The following is a 21,282-nucleotide window of genomic DNA, read 5'->3' as shown; positions in this document are numbered from 1 at the left end:
GCATGTCAATGTAGTTCTCTCTGTGTAAAATGGCTGGCTACTGGGCTTGTCAATGTAGTTCTATCTGTGTTAAAGGGCTGGCTACTGGGCTTGTCCATGTAGTCCTCTCTGTGTAAAATGGTTGGCTACTGGGCTTGTCCATGTAGTTATATCTGTGATAATGGCTGGCTACTGGGCTTGTCAATGTAGTTCTATCTGTGATAATGGCTGGCTACTGGGCTTGTCAATGTAGTTCTCTCTGTGTAAAATGGCTGGCTACTGGGCTTGTCCATGTAGTTCTCTCTGTGTAAAATGGCTGGCTACTGGGCTTGTCAATGTAGTTCTCTCTTTGTAAAATGGCTGGCTACTGGGCTTGTCCATGTAGTTCTCTCTGTGTAAAATGGCTGGCTACTGGGCTTGTCCCTGTAGTTCTATCTGTGATAATGGCTGGCTACTGGGCTTGTCCATGTAGTTCTATCTATGATAATGGCTGGCTACTGGGCTTGTCAATGTAGTTCTATCTGTGATAATGGCTGGCTACTGGGCTTGTCAATGTAGTTCTATCTGTGTTAAAGGGCTGGCTACTGGGCTTGTCAATGTAGTTCTCTCTGTGTAAAATGGCTGGCTACTGGGCTTGTCCATGTAGTTCTCTCTGTGTAAAATGGCTGGCTACTGGGCTTGTCCCTGTAGTTCTATCTGTGATAATGGCTGGCTACTGGGCTTGTCCATGTAGTTCTATCTATGATAATGGCTGGCTACTGGGCTTGTCAATGTAGTTTTATCTGTGATAATGGCTGGCTACTGGGCTTGTCAATGTAGTTCTATCTGCGTTAAAGGGCTGGCTACTGGGCTTGTCAATGTAGTTCTATCTGTGTAAAATGGCTGGCTACTGGGCTTGTCAATGTAGTTCTATCTTTGTAAAATGGCTGGCTACTGGGCTTGTCAATGTAGTTCTATCTGTGTAAAATGGCTGGCTACTGGGCTTGTCCATGTAGTTCTATCTTTGTAAAATGGCTGGCTACTGGGCTTGTCAATGTAGTTCTCTCTGTGTAAAATGGCTGGCTACTGGGCTTGTCCATGTAGTTCTCTCTGTGTAAAATGGCTGGCTACTGGGCTTGTCAATGTAGTTCTCTCTGTGTAAAATGGCTGGCTACTGGGCTTGTCAATGTAGTTCTCTCTGTGTAAAATGGCTGGCTACTGGGCCAGTCCCTATAGTTCTATCTTTGTAAAATGGCTGGCTACTGGGCTTGTCCAGGTAGTTCTCTCTGTGTAAAATGGTTGGCTACTGGGCTTGTCCATGTAGTTCTATCTGTGATAATGGCTGGCTACTGGGCTTGTCAATGTAGTTATATCTTTGTAAAATGCTGGCTACCGGGCTTGTCCATGTAGTTCTCTCTGTGTAAAATGGCTGGCTACTGGGGTTGTCAATGTAGTTCTATCTTTGTAAAATGGCTGGCTACTGGGCTTGTCCATGTAGTTCTATCTGTGTAAAATGGTTGGCTACTGGGCTTGTCCATGTAGTTCTATCTGTGCTAAAGGGTTGGCTACTGGGCTTGTCCATGTAGTTCTTTATGTGTAAAATGGCTGGCTACTGGGCTTGTAAATGTAGGTCTCTCTGTGCAAAATGGTTGGCTACTGGGCTTGTCCATTTAGTTCTCTCTGTGTAAAATGGCTGGCTACTGGGCTTGTCCATGTAGTTCTATCTGTGATAATGGCTGGCTACTGGGCTTGTCCATGTAGTTCTAGCTGTGATAATGGCTGGCTACTGGGCTTGTCAATGTAGTTCTATCTGTGTTAAAGGGTTGGCTACGGGGCTTGTCCAAGTAGTTCTATCTTTATAAAATGGTTGGCTACGGGGCTTGTCCATGTAGTTCTATCTTTATAAAATGGTTGGCTACAGGGCTTGTCCATGTAGTTCTATCTTTATAAAATGGTTGGCTACGGGGCTTGTCCATGTAGTTCTATCTGTGTAAAATGGTTGGCTACGGGGCTTGTCCATGTAGTTCTATCTGTGATTATGGCTGAAAAAACAACAACACATATGGCCACATATCTATGATTAAATGCTTTATTGTTATATTTGAAGGGCAGTTTTAAATTTTCATGCAGAAAAAAAACCCATTATGCTCATAAAATAAAGAGCACTCTCGCGTACTTGTTATAGCTTCCATATTGGAAAATATTTATTCCAATTAGTTTGTGGAATACCATTAAGATTCTATTTTTCAGTTGTTCAGTGGAAAAGGAAAATGCCACGCCGGTTCAAACTGGGTTCCAGTGAAGACAACCATCTGGTAATTTGGTAGACTGAGGACGTGGTCCGGTCTACTTCAACGTTAGAGCCAGGTTATCGTAGTATTTGAAACGTTGAATATCACCTCATAAAAACTGTACAAAACACGAGCATTCTAAGGAACTTTATACCGGGTGTTAATTTTATATCATTTATTTTCTACATAGGATGTTTACATTAAAGAGCAATACATATGATTTTTTGTAAACATTTCCTTGTTGAATACATTTTATAAAACACACACACACGCACGCACGCACGCACGCACGCACGCACGCACACACACACACACACACAAACACACAAACACATGCACACGCATTCACACAGAGTAATTTCTCTTTTTATTTTGAAAAATCATATAAGATATAAAGTACATTCCATTTTTGTTTGTGGGTCTCATATTTGTCATGATTAGGTGTATTTGTTCTTTAATTTTTATTCTTAACTTTAGGTACATCAAGTATGCATCATACGACAATATTCTATTGTTATTATTTCCTGAGTGTATATAAAATGTCATTAATATAATAAGAAGTTACGAACATTTGTATGTGTTTGTACCTGTTATTCCCAGTGAATTCCCTCGCATTTACCTATGTTGATACTTATTGTCGTTGATGCAATAAACTTACAGAATATGTTCCATAATTGTTGTACTTTACTACATTCCCAAAATAATTTTCAATTGACTCTATATTTGAGTAACACAAACTGCATTTCACCAGTTTTGATTTATAGAGCAATTGGTTTGTGGGAATTATTCTCATAAGAAATTTATAATGAAACTACACAAGGTTGTATCTATTGTTGATTTGTATATATTACCGTATATTTTGTTCCAATCTAAATATTCATTTTCGATTTCCATGTGTTCGGTCCATTTCATTTTTGAGGATGGACGGACAGATGTTATGGTAAGTATTGAGTTATGAAACTTGTTTGTTTGTTCTGATTTTTCAACTTTTTCTTTGAGTGTTATGTTTTCTGTAAAGGTGATACCGCCTTTGATTCATTGCATCTTTATATGTTGTGGTACTAAACGAATAAGAGTTTGATATTCTATGAAATCATTGCCATTTATATTGCAAAGGTACCTCATTTGATTGTAGCCATAAAAATTGTTTGTTCTATAGTCAAATATATGTTCAAGATATGTAATGCCTTTATAAAACCATTCGTTATAGAATAGGGTAAGGTTCCTGCTACAAATAGTTTTATTGTTCTATAAAACTTGTTTTAAATGTAAATTATTTTTTATATCATACATTTGTTTCATATTAATCCAAGCTTTAAGGACGTCGTTTAAACATGAAAGATTCCTAGAAATTATATTTATTAGTATTTAATCTCTTTCACAAACAAAGATTAATTCATTTCCGTAAGACATCAGCTTCTGATGAAAGCATATTTTCCATTGACCTTTGTTCCTGTCGTCTAGATGTCTTTTCACTCAAACAGCTTTTAATGACTCAAGTAAATTTTCAACATTTGTTAACTTTTGTCTACCTTTTTCAAGTTATTGGGTATAATATTTGTCTTTTGATATTGTCTGCTTTTCCGTCGAAAAAGAAATGGAATATGTCTGATTATCATGTAATATGTGTAATTACAAATATTTTTATTTTCAATTTGATTTAGCTATTATGTCTTAGAAAGTTACTGTTCCTTATAACTTACTTAGTGGGCCGATGATTATTACTCAATATAAGAATGGATAACTTGAATATAATGATTTGTTCTATTTCTATATGGTCAGTAGAACTCTGGTTCACTGCATATAGATGATCAATGCAACGTATAGGGAAACTTGATATTAAAAAGTTACTGAACAATTTCATAGCTAACCAATGCATCGCATTGGGAAACCTGATAATGAAAAGTTACTGACCAATTTCTTAGCTGACCAATGTAACGTTGTCCTTTTGAACTGAGTAAGTAAACAACACGTCATGTTAGGTTCGATCCTTTAACTCAACTAACTATATATATAACTACTATTCCAGTCACGGAATTTTTGGCCCGAAACCACTTTTTGGGCGAAAATGAGATATGAGTAATTTCTGGCTGTACTATTCTTTAAGATAAAAATACTGAAAAGAAAATTCAAATATTCCTATTTTTAACGAAATTATGACAAAAACTAGAAGGGCACTTGGTTAAGAAACAGCTGGAAATTCGGTAAAGTTCAAGAATTTATTGAAACATTTGTATTCACAGATGCAATAAATATTAATCACTACAATATACACAATTCCTACATTATAACGACAACAATATATTTTCAAAACCATTATCAATTATTATTGAGAAAATAAATGAAAATTAATTGGTTACCATGGCAACCTTTATTGAAAAAGGCGTTTTGGGGTTAAATTTGCATTTAAATATACAATAAATGCCATATGAAGCATTCAATAATAATTGATATCCTCAAACCTTACTGTACATGGTGTATGTATTTGACATTCAAAAAATATTCCGAAATCACAATAAATTGACATTAGGTTGGAACTTGCACCTAATACAAACCAATGTATATCTAGAAGTTAAAGTATGTTACCCCTGTAATTGACTATAATTTATCTTATTTGAATGGTATTTAAGGTTTTTTTTATCCTGGTTACCATGGCAACAGACCACAAACATGATTATAATCGCACTAACTTTACCAATTTACCTCAAATGTGATTTTTGTATAGTCATTCATTGCTCATAAAACAACAAATGGTATTATATATACTCTTAATTAAATAAACATAACAATCCTACACAATTTACACTAGTGTAAAATTAGATCAGTTAATAAATGGGCACATTTACATTTTACAAAAATGAAAACAATTTATTTAACAAACTAACTACTTAGCATGTACACGTCATTATGTAGTTTAAAGAGGTATGCAATTGGTCACATAGTACATGACAAATTATATTCTTGATGCTTATTCATAGATTAAAGTTAAAGCTAAAAATATTTATAGGGTTTAGGAAGGTTTTAAAAATAAAGATATTGAAGAAAACTGAAAGGTTGCTAAGGTACATTTTATCAGGCTGTGAAGTAACTAATATTGACAAACAATACTATAAATGTCTTCAATTCAAGCATTTATAGGCTTCAACTGCCAGATTGTTTTAAGTTTGTATTAATAATAAACATATAGTGGTCTACATTATGGCAGAGGGGCTCTACCGACAAAAGACAGGGTCTAGCACCCTTCTATCAATCATTTGCTAAAACCGCAGTTTTTTCACTTAAAATCACTGGTAGCTTCATTTCACATGAACATGTTTCTATTAAATAAATAATTGTCAATAACAAATTGATACACGTTTTCATCAGCTCAGTAACGGGCTCATTCTCAAATCTTATATTTAGTTTATAAAGATCACATATCAGTATATTAGTGTTTTCACTTATTTAAAGGATCAGAGCCTTTTTGCATTAAGTCCTTTTAGTTGGATGCGTTCAGGGTACTCTCCATGGAAAAGCCATTGTTGTGGGCTTGTCAATTTTAACTTCAATCTCACTGTCCTTGGGATGCTCTCTCATGAATTCACTCACTGGGTTGTCAGCTGAAGTTCTGCAAAATAATGTTCATATATGTACATTACTTAGTGTTTGGAATAAATTATGCAAATTAACTCCTTGGTGTACTCCAACCAGTCAATGAATATAACCAGTTTGCCAAGGTCATCAATCCACAAAGGATGTGTGCTGCCTCCATTTGGTCTAAATAAATAAACATGTTGTTTATATTATGATATAATACCTATTGTTTTAACACAAGCTTTCTTTTACATAATAAGGTATTATAACCAACTTTAGTGTTTAAATAAAGTACCAAATGTCAATATTTGTATACACAAAATCCTTTAATTTGGCTTTAAATCAAGATTTTAAGCACCAAAATTAAAAACAAAACAAAAACAACAACATTCTTACAACTTACCTTCAGAATACATCAGACCCTTAAACATAGAATTACATACAATTTATTGAATTGATTGCCTTCAATCCATGACATTTAGAGAAGTAAGAGAACAGATTTAAGCCAAACTATATTTATAAGACTAATGAATATTTTGAGATTTCTGATTACTTGTATTGAAAAAATAATAAATGTTACATTGTTTTGTTATTCTAATGTTCTCATGTGTCAATATGCAGTGCATAAGTGATGTACTTCAACACTGCTTTTGTCAATCATACACAATGACTGCATTGTTTTTATTCCACCAAACATAGTTGTCAATGTACAGGTATGCAGAGTCTTTTCTATATGGATGATGTTGAAAATGAGGTACCACACCATTGGCCACATAACAGCTAAACCCTTGTCACTGAGATATCTGTGAACCTGAAAAAACACACTTTGAAATAAAAAAGATGTATATATATTTACACTTTCATTTTATATTCAACTAAAAACTTTGAATAAAGGTGATATATAATATTTAAACAAGAGCACCGCAGAGCAAATGTGAGCGCTTCTCTGTTTTTTCAGTGAATTTACAAAATATAAAGGTTTTCCATTTCTCCTATAATAATTTAGTCAAATGGCAAAACTGTATTAACCACTCAATTTATAAATAAAATATACCATATGATTAACAGAAAGCAGGGCACTCTTGCTGTGCCTAGTATGGGTAGAAGACCTGCTCGGCATAGTCAAAGCTGTTATGGATTGTTGTTCTATGTACAGCAGGTGCTTGATCTGAAATTCACATTCGATCATAATGTTTGTAAAATATGTATTTACAGAAATACAAATCTTTAACTGTTTATAGTTGGGGTGATGCCCCGGCAGATCAACATGTACACAATTATGCATGCCAAAGAAATTTCCTGTTAGTCTGAATGTCATGCATACTCAAAAAGCAGCTTGCACCTACATTCATTAATATTGGTCCTGGCTTTTAGAGTATTGTGCTCTAATTCTAAATAAACATTTCCCCCATCTGCATTAGTCTATTATTTTCATAATCAGCATGATCATCTTCATCATAACAGAAATTTATTTCAATGTACCTGAACCTCATGAGATGGTATGTTATGCACATAAATCAACATTGCAAAAAAATGTTCATCTACAACTTTAAATTCATCAACATATACATGTAGCTAAAAAGACAGTTAAATTGCAACTCAAAATTAATTCGTAAAATCCATCAATAATTGTATTGATAGTTGGCCGCGGTAAGATGATGAAAAATTGATTATGTCCTTTTTCAGTCATCATAAGTATTGTAGTGGTTGTTCCTCAGCAGGAACTGTGGAGTGCTCCACCGGGGTGATAAGCGTGACGGTTCCCGAGCGGGAACTGTTTAGTGCGCCGGTGCTAGGGTAAAACATCGGTGTTACTGAGTTGGACGGCGATGCGAACAGACATGCGCAACTGACCGTTAACTTTTGTATAATAAGATCTATTTAGGACTTCACGATATTAGGTGAGACACATTAATGGTGGCAGCGGTGATTAGATTATTATTTGCAATAAAGATTTCAGTTGTTTTTAATTAGGAGTTTGGTTATTTTTTCTGTTGAAATTTTTCCCGCGAACGGGCCACGTGGTATTTTTTTCCTTTACTGAATTTCTTTTTTAACTTTCTTAGTTATCATTGGTATTGTGTGGCATAAATAACTTTTATTTTCAGTGTAAGTATGGCTAATTCGAATTTTCCTATAAATTTTATGACAGAGGAGGAATTGCAGCAATTGCCAAATGTGGGCCCTAGTCTTGCAAAGACTATTGTTGTTATTCGCACGGAAATGGGCAACCTTACAGAGCAGTCTCTGCAGGTTCATCTCCGTAGCAAAATGTCTAGGGATATTTTGGAGAAGTTAGATTTCAGGCCTAATAGGGACCTCCAACGGGTTCCTTGTGATTTGTCATTGGGAGAGGAGTATGGCGAAGAGCAAACGGCCAGTGGTGGGGATGAGCATCTGGTGGACATGAAGGAGGAGATCTGCCGAATGGAAAGTTGGTTGGCATCGATGCGTGGTACGTTCCCCAGGAAGGAGGATGCAATGGGAGTCTTGCCAGAAGTCCCTAAGAGTAAGTATGGGCAGGTAAGAGAAAAGTTTACCCCAGGTTATTATAAACCCACAGAGGGCCAGTCACCTTCACTCAGGGGTCAACAACCCCCTTTGTCAGATATTAAGCCTGCTAGACACAATAGAGAGACTCAGCCAGCCAGTACCCCGTCCGCCAATGCGGATGTTTTTAGTTATGGGCTTACAAATGTTCATGAGCCAAGATTTGCCAATACAAGGGATAGACATGCTCTTAGAGACATGCCAAAGTCTATGTCATATGACGGCACATCAAATTGGCAATCTTTTTTCATGAAATTTGATGAGTATGCTAAGGCTTTCAAATGGACGTCAGAAGAATGTCGCACATGTTTGTTGTTGTGCTTGCAAGGGAAGGCCCTTGATTATGGTGCTCGGCTGGTTAAAGGCAATCCAAAGATTACCTATCGTTTGTTATTGAAAAACCTTGAGGACCGTTTTGGTCCAGAATCACCGGCTACAGCACAGGCAAAGTTTTTACATGCCTGTCAGTCTAAAGGCGAAAGCCTCGAGGATTGGGCAGACAGGGTGCAAACTTTGTCTGTTGATGCTTACGCTGACTTGCCGGAATCATTTAGCAATCGCCAAGCTATTGATCGTTTTTGTCAAGGCCTTGTAGATACGGAGGCAGGACATAATGCATTCATGCAAGGTTTTGTTAGAATTGAAGCTGCCGTAAATCATTTATTTCAGCATAGCAGAAGTGTGATGAGGGAAAGGAAGACTTCACACCTGCCGGCAGCTGTTAGATTATGATGAAAGTGCTGTGCAAGTGCGGGCAGTGCAGAAGACAGCGGAGCCCATATCAGAGATAAGTATGTTACGTAAGCAAATTGAGGATTTGCAAGAACAGATGAAAAGTATGTACAATTCGGGCGGTCGTAGACCCCAAGCTCGGAGGATACCTGTCAGCACAGGCCCTCGGAAGTGTTTCATTTGCGATGAGACAACGCACATGGCTGCTAAATGTCCGTATAAAGCAGAGGTACAACAGGCTTTAAAAGACAAAGGGCTGAGTCGGGGAGCACGTAATTTCAGACAAGGTGTATGAAAAATTGAAAAATCCTTCTGCAAAATTGCATGATGTAAGACTGGACACTGCTGGTAGGCAGATGTCAATAAATGGGTTTGTAGCAAAGAGTGTTAAGTTAAAAATAGAAAAAAACTTGTTCTGTAAGCCCTATTTATGTGGCCCCTATTGATCAAGACATGCTTTTTGGTGCAGATCTTTTACAGCAGGGTAGCGCTATCCTGAACATGGGGAAGGGTACGTTGATTTACGACGGCCGTGAGATCACTATGGAAAGTACAAATCGGAGTGGGCAGCCAATTGTTGCACGTGTGACATTAGCACAGAGGAGAGTGGTACCGCCAAACTCGGTAGTAAAGTTAAATTGTAAGATAGATGCAAAAATGCCTGATTACTATATTGAGCCGAATGAAAATTCAAAAGTGTTTGGACCAAGAGTTGTTCGTAGTGAGGGTCAGCAGCCTTTTATGTGTGTTGTAAACACCACTGAAAGGTTTCAACTTTTAAAAAAGGGTAAAGAAATAGGAAGAGCCTATCCGGTTGAGTCATTTTTAGATGTAGATAGTGATAAGGAAGATCCAGAAGAGCAGTGGGTGGATACTGACCAATGTCAGGATCAGAACAATCATGGACACGACCATCCTAGGGTGAGTCATGAGCCTTTGGTCGTCCCTGATCATTTACAACATATGGTTGAATCGTCGAAAGGAAATCTTGAACCTGAGCAATCAGAGCAGTTATTACATTTACTAATTGCTTATGAAGACGTGTTTGCTAAAACTGAGTTTGATTTGGGCACATTTTCTTCTATTGAACATGCTATAGATACAGGGGATGCAAGACCAATTAAACAGCGTTTGCGCAGGACACCACCGTGTTTTGCAGGGGAGGAAAAAGCGCATTTGCAAAAGATGCTGCAGGCCGCGGTCATCCAGGAATCAACATCAGATTGGGCATCGTCTCCAGTACTCATTCGTAAACGGGATGGGAGTGTAAGGTGGTGTATTGATTATCGAGCGGTAAACAATGTCACTATAAAGGATGTATTCCCCCTCCCTCTTGTTGATGATTGTCTTGACACTTTGGCTGGTAATATTTGGTTTTCTAAGTTGGACGCAAATTCAGCGTATTGGCAGGTCCCTATTAAGGTAGAGGACCAAAAGAAAACAGCTTTCATTACCAAATGGGGTCTGTTCGAACATGTAAAAATGGGTTTTGTTTTATGCAATGCCCCCGCCACCTTCTCTAGAGTTATGAACCTTGTTCTACGTGGTTTAAACTGGAAAACAGTCCTCGCATTCTTGGACGATATTTTGGTCATGGGAAAATCATTTGAGGAACATATGGTAAACCTTAAGGAGTCCCTGGAACGTTTCAGGCTCTATGGGTTGAAGCTCAAACCCAAGAAATGCATTTTCTTTCAAAAAGAGGTTGAGTTCCTGTGAAGGAAGGTAAGTGGAGATTCACTTACAATGTCGGAAGCTGATACGGAGACCGTGTCAAAATGGCCGGTGCCTACATGCTCCAAGGAGGTAGAGCGTTTTATGGGTTTGGCAAACTACCATCGTACATTTGTCAAAAACTTTTCGAAGGTTGCAGAACCCCTGTATGCTGTAGTGGGTAAGCAGAAGTTTCATTGGGGAGATGTACAGCAAATAGCATTTGAAACACTTAAAAGGGCACTGGTGCAGCCACCAGTGTTATCTTTACCTAGGGTAGAAGGTGATTTCATTTTAGATACAGATGCGCCAGATATGGCTGTAGGTGCAGAGTTAGTGCAAGTGCAGGATGGTGTGGAAAGAGTAGTAGCTTATGGTAGTTATGCTCTGACTAAGGAGCAACGCCGTTATTGCACAACTAGGAAAGAGCTGGTTGCTGTCGTAAGATTTACAAGGCAATTTAAGCACTATTTGCTCGGTAAGCCTTTTAAGGTCAGAACCGACCACTCGAGTCTAACTTGGTTACTTAATTTCAAAGAACCACAAGGTCAACTTGCTAGATGGATGGAGGAGTTGTCCCAGTACAACATGGTACTGGAGCATCGTGCGGGTAAGAAACATGTGAATGCGGACGCGCTTTCACGTAGACCTCATCCGGGCGTATGCCCTTTATACCAGGTCGGGGTACGGGTGACTGACCTCCCTTGTGGTGGCTGTAAGTATTGTGTAAGAGCTGATAGCCAATGGGGTATTTTTTCACAGGATGTGGATTATGCGGTTTCTTTGGCAGCGCAGAGGGCTGGTATGGGAGAAGGTAGCGCCTTCAAGCATCGGGAGCCCGTGAGCGACTGTCAGGGGGAAGCTGCAGCCTTGAATGGTAGTGCACCACCGGGGATGGCCCCGCAGTCACAGGGTGATAGTGCGCACACTGAGTCAGAGAGTACACAGGTACAGTTTAGTAAGTGCCAAGTTTTGGGTAACAGTGGCAAGGCGGGAGACGAGGAAGGTTTACTTAGGGTTGATAGTGACTTTACAGTATCAGCGGCGGCAATAGGGCCGAATGAGGATACAACTGCATATAGTTGCCTACCAACAGAAGGAGAAACAGGGGATGTGGAGGTTTACATTGAGATAAGTAGGTCAAAAACTGAGTCCAATGTAAGAGTTTATGGTATACAGGTGCCCAATGGCATTCGTACTTGTTGGGGTTTCGAAATAGAAGACTTGCAAAAATCCCAGTCAGAGGACTCTGATCTTGCTATTTTGTTAAATTGGTTAATGGACACAATTAGTCCTAGTGAGCGGGACCTATTTCTAACAAGTTCATGTGCTAAGGCATATTGGCTCAATAAAGAGCAGTTTCTACTAATTGAAAATGTTCTTTATAGGTCTCGCAAGAAGGATAAGGATAAATACCTAGTGGTCCCACGATCATTACGGGAGGAAGTTATGATGCTGAACCATGACATACCATCTTCAGGCCACCAGGGAGTAGCTCGCACAAAAGCGCGCTTGAAAGAGAAGTTTTACTGGTATCGTATGGGCGATGACATCGCTAACTATATTGCTACATGTCCAGTGTGCAATCAGCACAAGAAAAACGACAGGTATGGTGTTACTCCTTTAAAAGAGTACCAGGCAGGAGCGCCGATGGAAAGGGTGCATTTAGATTTTCTGGGTCCTTTACCTGTCACTGCTAGGGGTAATCAGCATGTGTTGATGATGGTCGACCAATTTACTAAATGGGTCGAATGTGTACCATTACCAAACCAAACAGCGGAGGTAACAGCCAAGGCGGCTATTGACCAGTTTTTCTCAAGATTTGGGTATCCATTTCAGGTATTTACAGACCAGGGTTCCAATTTTGAGTCGAAATTGTTCACAGCCATTTGTGAAGTACTAGAAATTCATAAAGCTAGAACAACCCCCTATCGCCCAGCGGTGAACGGGCAGGTTGAAAGGTACAATCGCACACTGATGGATGCAGTACGATGCTATATACGAGATACACAAGATCAGTGGGATCTACATTTACCTCAAATCGCAGGGGCTCTTAGGAGTGCTGTGAATCGTAGTACGGGATTCACTGCAAATAAACTCATGTTATGCCGTGAGGTAAATACCCCGGCATATCTCATGTTCCCGCAATCAACGGGTACTTTGGTTCCGGCAGATAGTTATGTTGCTACTCTAGTAAAAAATATTGAGGCAGCATATGAGGTGGCAAGGAAAAACTTAGACACGTCTCTCAAGCGCATGAAACGAGACTATGACGTGCGTGTGCTCCAGACACCATACGCCGAAGGTGATGTGGTGTATCTCTTGGACACGGCAGTAATCAAGGGCAAGTGTCGAAAGCTTTCGCCGCCCTGGAAGGGGCCGGGAGTGGTTGTGGAGAAACTTTCTTCTTCTCTTTTCAGAATACAGCTACGCAGATCTCTGTTGGTGGTCAACCATGATCGTATCAAACCTTGCAGGGACAGACAGTTGCCTGAGTGGATCTTAGAGTTCCTGAAAAACCCACAAAAGGGGTCAGGTAACAGGGTGGTGGATAATACCCTTTATTGCATTTGTAGGCAGCCGTGGCAAGGTCGCTTCATGATTCAATGCGACGGCTGTGACAAATGGTTTCATGGGTCATGTGTAGGTGTAACGGCATCGGACGCCCTTACTATTGATAAGTACTGGTGCTATGTGTGTAGGCAGTAAAATCTCAATATACCATTTTCTATTTTCAGACATGGCTGACAAGGATGAGATTGTTATGCCGGCGAGAGATGTTCGGATGCTTGATAATCCGGACATAGAGCGTGTAGCCTACGTGATAGAGAGGGAGAAAGATGACTTGGATGAGGACAAGCTCCTGTGGAGTCCTCTGCATCAGGACATGGAAGTGGGAATGGCACATCTGTCCGTGTCCCCAGGACGCTCGCCACAAAAAGCAGACGCGGAAGCTTCCACGTCAACTGTTGAGACAAACCCGCCAGCTCTGAGAACTTCTCCGAGGAGGGGGGAGGAAAGGGTCGAGTTCCCATACTCCAAAGGTCACCTGTTAGGCGTGGCGGTAGAGGATCGGGACCCCAATCTCCTAGGTCTCCAGTTCGGAATGTGAGGGGTAGAGGACGGGGGCAGTCGAGGAGTACTGCGGAGAGAAGACCTGTGCCTTCTTCTCGTTATGGAAATAGACATTATGAGAGCCGTTCTCCTTCAAGGGACCAGCGTCCTGCGAAGAAAAGCCGGCAAGGACTTTGTGTGGTATCAAACTGCGATGTCCAGTTGTCTCGTGCCCATGCATTTCAGGATCATGTGCCGGGTATCTTCAATGAAAATCAGCACATGAATGAAGAGGTATCCGCAATTCAAGTGACTGCGCTGAATGTGATGGCCCGGATGTTGATTGGGTCCAGTGACTTAGAAAGGACCGTGAGAATGGTGAATATGTCCATAGGACCGTGTCCATCATTTATGTTCAGTCAGCGTCAACGCCAGTGCGTTGATGGGGTGCGAAAGATCTTGGGGATATCTGCTCCGGATACTTGTGATGTGTTTCCGCTTACTTCTCCCGAGGCGTTGGTTCATTGGAGAGCGCAGCTAGTGCTGTGTGATCTCCTGGGTGGTGAGAGGACTGCGTCCATTAGAGAGGAATTCAAGGGAGTGACGGAGTTGGAGAAACCCATTGGGTGGGACAGCCATTTTCATTTAGACAGTATGGCTAGTAGGGCGTGTCTTCGCGTAATGGACATTTCTACCGTGCTAGAGTGTCAGCCCAGTGATAGTGACTTTGCTATTCAGCTGGAGGGGGGCGTGGCCGTGTTCTGCGACCCAAAGTCTTACCCAAGTGCAGACTTAACTACTGCACTTATGGACAGGGGCATATGGACTGCAATAGGGATTCACCCTAAATCAACCTTTGATATTTCGGAGGAAGATTGGATTAACTTTGAAAGGTGTTTGGCTTTGCCAGGGGTACGTGCACTCGTAGAAGTGGGTTTGGATTATACTGTGCCGCCGAAAAAGTGGAATGTGCAACATAGAGTTCTTGACAGGACATTATCTAAATTACGGGGGGACCAAGTTCTGGTGTTGCATGCAAGGGCAAGGGAACAGGAGGACAACCTGTTGCAGCTGTTGTATATGCTTAAGGGAAGGGTACAGCCAAGCCAACGTATCCATCTGCATTGTTTTACGGGTGATCGGGAAACCGTGGATTTATGGGTGACGGAGTTCCCCAATGTGTGCTTCGGGTACACTAGTTTGATTGCCAGTTGCTCAGAGGCAGCTAAGGAGGCACTACGGACCTTGGATCCGAGTCGGCTGCTGCTTGAGACCGACTCTCCATTTTTCAAAGCGAAAGGGGCTAAGTTGGGGAGCCCACTACATCTGGGAACCATGGCCAATGCCGTGGCGCGGTACAGGACGGAGTCCTGGCAGGAGATTCTACAGTTAGCTTGCGCCAATGGCAAGCGGCTGTATGCGCCCCCACAGTAGGGCGTGGCGTTGCCTCTTCTCAAGCTGGGTGAGGGGAGGCGAGAGGATCATGATGGTACAGCAACTATCATGACGGTCCAGCAGTGAGTCATGGAGCATTCTGGTATCACCGGCTACGGAATACAAGGTAACACTTCTTTTTTTAAAATGGGGGGGGGGGAGTGTAGTGGTTGTTCCTCAGCAGGAACTGTGGAGTGCTCCACCGGGGTGATAAGCGTGACGGTTCCCGAGCGGGAACTGTTGAGTGCACCGGTGCTAGGGTAAAACATCGGTGTTACTGAATTGGACGGCGAGGCGAACAGACGTGCGCAACTGACTGTTAACTTTTGTATAATAAGATCTATTTAGGACTTCACGATATTAGGTGAGACACATTAGTATGCAAAAAGAGAATATCTGCTGGATTTTGATCTGTTTACATTTTCAATGTCAGACTGTCAATTTTCACTTCCGCTTTCTTTTCCTGCGACCAATTTCCGTCCATTTGACCGAATTTAGAATATATTGCATTACATTAAAGATATACACATTTATAAAATTATATGCTTAAACAATGAAAATAATTCTACTTACCAACAAATTCCTAATTTGATGTAAATGCCTTTGGTTCAGCTTGACCTACATCTTCAAATTTGGGTTAAAAAATAGCTTATGACAACTACGGGAGATAACACCAAAATTAATAAACAGTACGAAAGAAAGTGGTTAAAAAACACTATTTCTATGAACATTACATTTTAAAGAATATATTTGACTGAACAATCTAGGGCGACAAATTGTTTAATGGTTGTTTTTACGATAAAAACTTCATTTCTTTCTTATTTTTACGCTTCAACTTTCGCAAGTTTTTCTCGAAATCGAGGCTATCGCTTTCGGGCCAACAGTCTCATGACGCGTCACATATACAAAACAACGGAAGTGACGTCGACGTTAAGTCCATACGCCGCGACGTCACGTTACGTAAGTTCGCGCGTAATACTATGCAAATACATTTCATGTCACTCCGGGGCGGCGAATGATATTAGTCTCTAGCACTGTCGGTGTCACACAGCACTTCTAGTGGATACAGCTTTACGAAAGGGCGGGTAGTTAGATGTCCATTTTGTATCTAAATCCGCGCTGTACGAACCAAGCCGTCGTTTCCGGTAATGGTCTCCTCCAAAACTGCTAGTTCCCATGAGGACCCCGGTGTCTCGTTATGGACCTGGACAAAGTCGCCAACCTTGACCGTCTGCTGATCTTTGCCGGAAAAAACGGTAGTGCTCCCTAAAAGCGGTTAAATAAACAGTCTTCCATCGTTCGCGGAAATTGTCAACTAACTTTTCCTGGGTCCTCGCTCGCCTCGTGATGTTTTCAGAGCTACTCGCACGGGGTCCCGGAAGTTCAATGTGTTCGGAATAAGGCAACTTTGTTAGTCGTCTTCCATACAGCAAGTGCGATGGCGTCAATGGCTCCGTCTCGACCTCTCCGGAAGTGACATAAGTTAGTGGACGGTCATTGATAACGGCCTCCACTTCTGAGATGATAATGGATAACGTCTCGAAGACCACATAAGATCGACCGAGTACCTTCTTGATGGCAGTTTTGGTAAACCCAATCAGGCACTCACACCATCCTCCAAACCACGGAGCACGTTTTATGATAAAGCGCCATTCTGTTCCTTTGTTGTTGAGCTCTTCCTGTACTGCATTTGATTGCATGAGTTCACGTTGGAAAATGAAACGCATAAGTATTCCGGGTTAGTCGTTCAGTTGCTGTGGTGTTGATTGTAGGCAGTCATTAAGGCTAGGATTATCAGCAGATTGACGACGACAACTGCAATCGTATACAATACGTACTGGGGTGGTGACCGAGTACCTTTTTACTCCAAGGTGGGGAATATAGTGAATGGGATGATTGTTTTTAACGTTTGTGTCGACCTTTTCAATAAATCCCCGATCTCTTTGTTCATGAATAATTTCACCGTATTTCTGCAATATAATTGGTTTCGCAACCGCTTGATCAAGTTTTCTGTACGTCTCACGCTAACGTCATAATTGGTCGGCAACGGCAGATGGTCATTTTTCCATGGGAGCTTGGTGATGTAGCGACCCTCGTCATATGATATATTAGATACCATGTAAGTCTTCAGGTTACCGGAATCGGAAGTATTGTCTCCTTCCGAGTGATCCCGCTGGACTCAAGCTGTCAAAAGCGCTCCAAGTCCAGGGTCGTCGGCGGAGATGTGATGACAATCAACATGTACTGAGCGGATGGTTGTTGTGTTTTGCCTGGTAACGGACCGGAAAGAAGATATCCAATTTTCGACTTCACGGCAGTAGGTCCGTTGCCCCTGACGACATGGTTCAACACTATTTTCCAGTATGAATCCGCACCAATCAGTAATGAAATGTCCAAACTTTCAGCATCATTCACTGGGTGTGCCAACTTAGGTCCCCGGAGATAACACAATGACGTCACTTCCCTTTGAATGTTTGATAACGGCACTGCAATAGTTGGGACTTTCAAAACATCGATTTCGATTTTCTCATGTCCATCTGTAAGTAGATTCACTGTCGCCGGCTCCAGTTGTCGCACGTTCTGTGAGCTGTCGCCGAAGGAAACTAAGTGGATTGTCTCAATTCCAATCTGTCTTAGTTTGAGTTTGGTTGCCAAATTTTCAGTAATAAATTACCTCTGTGCCCCTTCGTCATACAAAATGTTGGCATCTGTTGCATATTGTTCGGGACTCACGCTAGCAATGGCAGTTTTGAGAAAAACATTTCGACGGTGTTGAGTGCAGTATGGCAGTGTCTGGTGCCTGTCTGTCTTTGACTGAAACAACGCTGCTTCTGGGTTTAGTTTGCCTATTTCCTCTGCTGTTCGCATATAGCGGTGTGATGCCTTCGCTGACAATTGCGACATCTGAAATTTGACTTGCAGACGGATACTTGATAGTCATCTGATAAGCAACACATTTTTTTACGTTTCACGCATTCAATTCTCTCATCAACATTGGCTAGGCTTTCACAATCAGACGATTTGTGATCTCCCTTGCAAAAAGCATATGTCACTCGACTAAGATAATTTGTAACTTGTTTCGATACCTTTCGTTTTTGCGTCTGCTTCCTGTTTGTTCTACCATTTCCGGTAAGGAAGGATACTGTTGGCATGTGATGTTCCTGGAACACTGGGATTTCTCCTTCCTGTTACACGTTGATTTCCATTCCAATGGCTCGTCTCATTTCCGATAGCGTCCACAGTCGGTCGCCATGGTCACGGGCCATATTACGTCTCAGCTCTTTCGGAAGTTTGTCTCTGATGATGGGAACCAACAAGTCGCCATATGATTCTTGAGACTGGCCTAAGTATATATCCGATTCTGACTTGATCGGAGGAAAAGCTCCTGGCAATACAATTCGTACTATATTGAAACGGAATCGTAGCCCCACATTCTTTCGAAAGATGTCCATTTGATAAAACTATCATATGAAAAATAAGTCAAACTCTCGTGTGTAAAAAACAAACAAAAGGCACAGCTGCACTACGGAAGTTTCGACAGCTCATTCCCTTTGCACCACCGATAAGTAGTGTAGCTGGCGTTAAGTAGGCGCTGTGAAAATATTAAGGGATCACATTTTCAATATTTGTCTTCACATCGTAGGTGGAGTCATGTTGAAGGCCGGGTTGTGGATTTCCCCTGGAAGCCTTGTTGTGGAGGGTTGATGTCTGATGTCAACGGCATAATGGAGGCCTTGTGTTTGAAGAGGGATGCCTGGCGTACGATGTCGGAAACCTGGTGTTGGAATGTGGAAGCCTGGTGGTGGAGGCCTGGTGACGGCCTGGCGATGGAACATATATACCTGCTGTGGGTGGGTAGATGCCGGATGCTGGATTTTGAACGTCTTATGATCGAGGATGGAGGCCTGGTGGTAACTGTTAGTGGAATGTGGATGTCTTGTAGTGAAGGATGGAGGCCTGGCGGTCGAGGCCAGGTGGAGGATTTGTGTTGCAGGATGGAAGCCTGCTGGACGAGGTTGGAGATCTATATGGGAGGCGGGCAGAATTTCGATGGGTGTAACTTGGAGGCCTCGCGGTGGAGGACGAAGGCCTGGCAGTTGATGTTGGAGGCCAGGCGGTTGAGGTTGTAGGCCTGGTGGTGGTGGCCTAGTGGTGGAGGGTGGAGGTCTGATGATGGTGGCCTGTTGGTGGAGGGTTCGTGCATCTCTGCTTCTGTAGAGGTAGTTGATATTGAACAAATTTAGAACAGGCCGTCTATGTTGTTATTTTCTGAGTTGAACCACAATTTGTTCATTCAGTCGGTTGAGTGGTCAATGGATCAAGACGTGTAAACAAAGTGGAGACTAAAGTATTTAAAAAAAATACTAATAAAGGTGATTTCTAAGACTTTTTTTCCAAAACATGGCTATTGGTGGGGAGGATTGTTATTGTGCGAGTGGTGATTATGATGAAGAAATGGAATTAAGTGAGAAAACACCAGTTAGAAATCCGGACAATGGCGGTAATGGCGGGAAATTCACGCAGGTGACAAAAGAAAAAAACAACAAGTAGTAATAGCAGCATTGTTAGCTTTACACAATTGTTTGCTGATGAAAAATAAAATAGCATATTTGAACAACTGAATAGGAACTTTAACAAAATAACCGATGTTGAGGGTGAGCAGCATGCATGCAGAAAGGATGGACAGAATGTTCGCAAACATTGCAGTGAGCTCGAATCGCGTATTGAATACCTTGAGCAGATGTGCGATAAACAAAAGTCATTATCAGAAGCCCTCAGTTATATGTCTATTGACAGTGAAGCCAGAAATGTCAAAATAATATGTTCTCATATGTGAATAGCTTTGAGGTATTAGATCCGAATATATTATCTGATCATTGCATTGTGAGTTTTAGCTTAAGTTGTTCAACAAGTTTTTATATGAGTGAAAATGATGTACCTTGTAATGAGGCGGTGAATATTGAGCATACTGTTAATTGCTTACCATAAAGATACGAATGGAGTGATGAGAAAAAAAAGATTATATTAATGCATTAGATTATGATTATGTTACAAATAAGCTTGGAACACTTTGTGAAAATATTGAAAATTCACAGAATAATTTTGATATAGATGAGGAATTGAATTATTTTTGCAATATTATAGAAGATGTGTGTTCACCATTGTTAAATTAAGAGTTGTACTACCAATTATTTATCTAGTAATAATAAAACTGATGATGCTATAATTTTGATGATGAGTGTAGATACTTAAAACATTGTTAATACAAGGATTTGAATGTGTACAGGAATTACTCATGTGATATAAATAGAAAAAATATGTTAGAAGCTAGATTATATATAAAAAATACTGTTAGAAAAAAGAAATATATTTATGATAGACAACAAACACAAAAGCTAGAAAATACTAGATTAACAAATGCTAAACTTTATTGGAAATTGTTGAAAGGGTCTTCTGTAAAAACAGACAAGTTGAATGTGTCAAATAAAGATTTATTGGAGTATTTTAAAGATAATAGATATGTACTTAAAGAATTGAATACTTTGTTTGAGGAACTGAATGAATCATTTACTCATGCTGAAATTGTTAAGGCATGCAATCAATTGAATAATGGTAGGGTAGCAGGGCCCGATTATTTGTTAAATGAGTTTGTTTTAAATATGGTATTAATAGTGATCGTTTTTTAAAGGCGGTTTGTACTTTGTTTAATAAGTTGTTATATATGAGATATTTTCCAGAGGCATGGTCAGAAGGCTTTATAGTTCCATTACATTAGAAAGGTGATAAGGATAATGCTTATATCTATAATAGTGGAATTACATTATCAAGTACTTTTGGTAAATTATTTACTAAAGTGATAAACAAATAGGTTGAATTTTTGGGTTGAAAAATATCATGTGTATATTGAGGCTAAAGCAGGATTCAGACAGAATATGGATACTGTTGATAATATCTTTGTTCTACATGGTATTATTGA

At 40.6% G+C, this 21,282-nt stretch overlaps 2 protein-coding genes and 1 long non-coding RNA gene across 4 annotated transcripts; all 3 read right to left on the bottom strand.

The window, feature by feature from the left end:
• Nucleotides 1-6,518: 6,518 nt before the first annotated feature.
• LOC128205365 (uncharacterized) lies at nt 6,519-15,917 on the bottom strand. 2 transcript variants are annotated; one of them, XR_008256225.1, is made up of 3 exons: nt 15,879-15,917; nt 6,877-6,990; nt 6,519-6,633 (listed from the first exon to the last, which is right to left on the bottom strand). It is a non-coding gene; the product is annotated as an uncharacterized LOC128205365 (long non-coding RNA). The 2 variants fall into 2 exon arrangements; XR_008256224.1 differs by having other exon boundaries at nt 6,565-6,646.
• A 584-nt stretch (nt 15,918-16,501) lies between these two features.
• LOC128205925 (uncharacterized) lies at nt 16,502-17,005 on the bottom strand. Its single transcript, XM_052907986.1, has one exon. The coding sequence runs from the start codon at nt 17,003-17,005 to the stop codon at nt 16,502-16,504; it is 504 nt and encodes a 167-aa protein (XP_052763946.1).
• Nucleotides 17,006-18,937: 1,932 nt separating this feature from the next.
• LOC128205923 (splicing factor 3A subunit 2-like) lies at nt 18,938-20,273 on the bottom strand. The gene is made up of 2 exons (XM_052907985.1): nt 20,245-20,273; nt 18,938-19,517 (listed from the first exon to the last, which is right to left on the bottom strand). Exons 1-2 carry the CDS (start codon nt 20,271-20,273, stop codon nt 18,938-18,940), a joined length of 609 nt encoding a protein of 202 aa, XP_052763945.1.
• Nucleotides 20,274-21,282: the final 1,009 nt, after the last annotated feature.

The sequence above is a fragment of the Mya arenaria genome, chromosome 10 (genome assembly GCF_026914265.1).
Source record: "Mya arenaria isolate MELC-2E11 chromosome 10, ASM2691426v1".
Classification (NCBI taxonomy): Eukaryota; Metazoa; Mollusca; class Bivalvia; order Myida; family Myidae; genus Mya; species Mya arenaria.
Note: the sequence above shows the minus strand (reverse complement) of the source record. Positions and strands in the feature narration are given on the sequence as shown.

Coding starts and splice junctions, on each gene's coding strand:
- LOC128205925 (XM_052907986.1), bottom strand. CDS start 17,005: ATGCAATCAAATGCAGTACAGGAAGAGCTCAACAACAAAGGAACAGAA.
- LOC128205923 (XM_052907985.1), bottom strand. CDS start 20,273: ATGCTCAATATTCACCGCCTCATTACAAG. Junction 19,518..20,244: donor ATTCACCGCCTCATTACAAG/GTACATCATTTT, acceptor CTACCTCTACAG/AAGCAGAGATGCACGAACCC.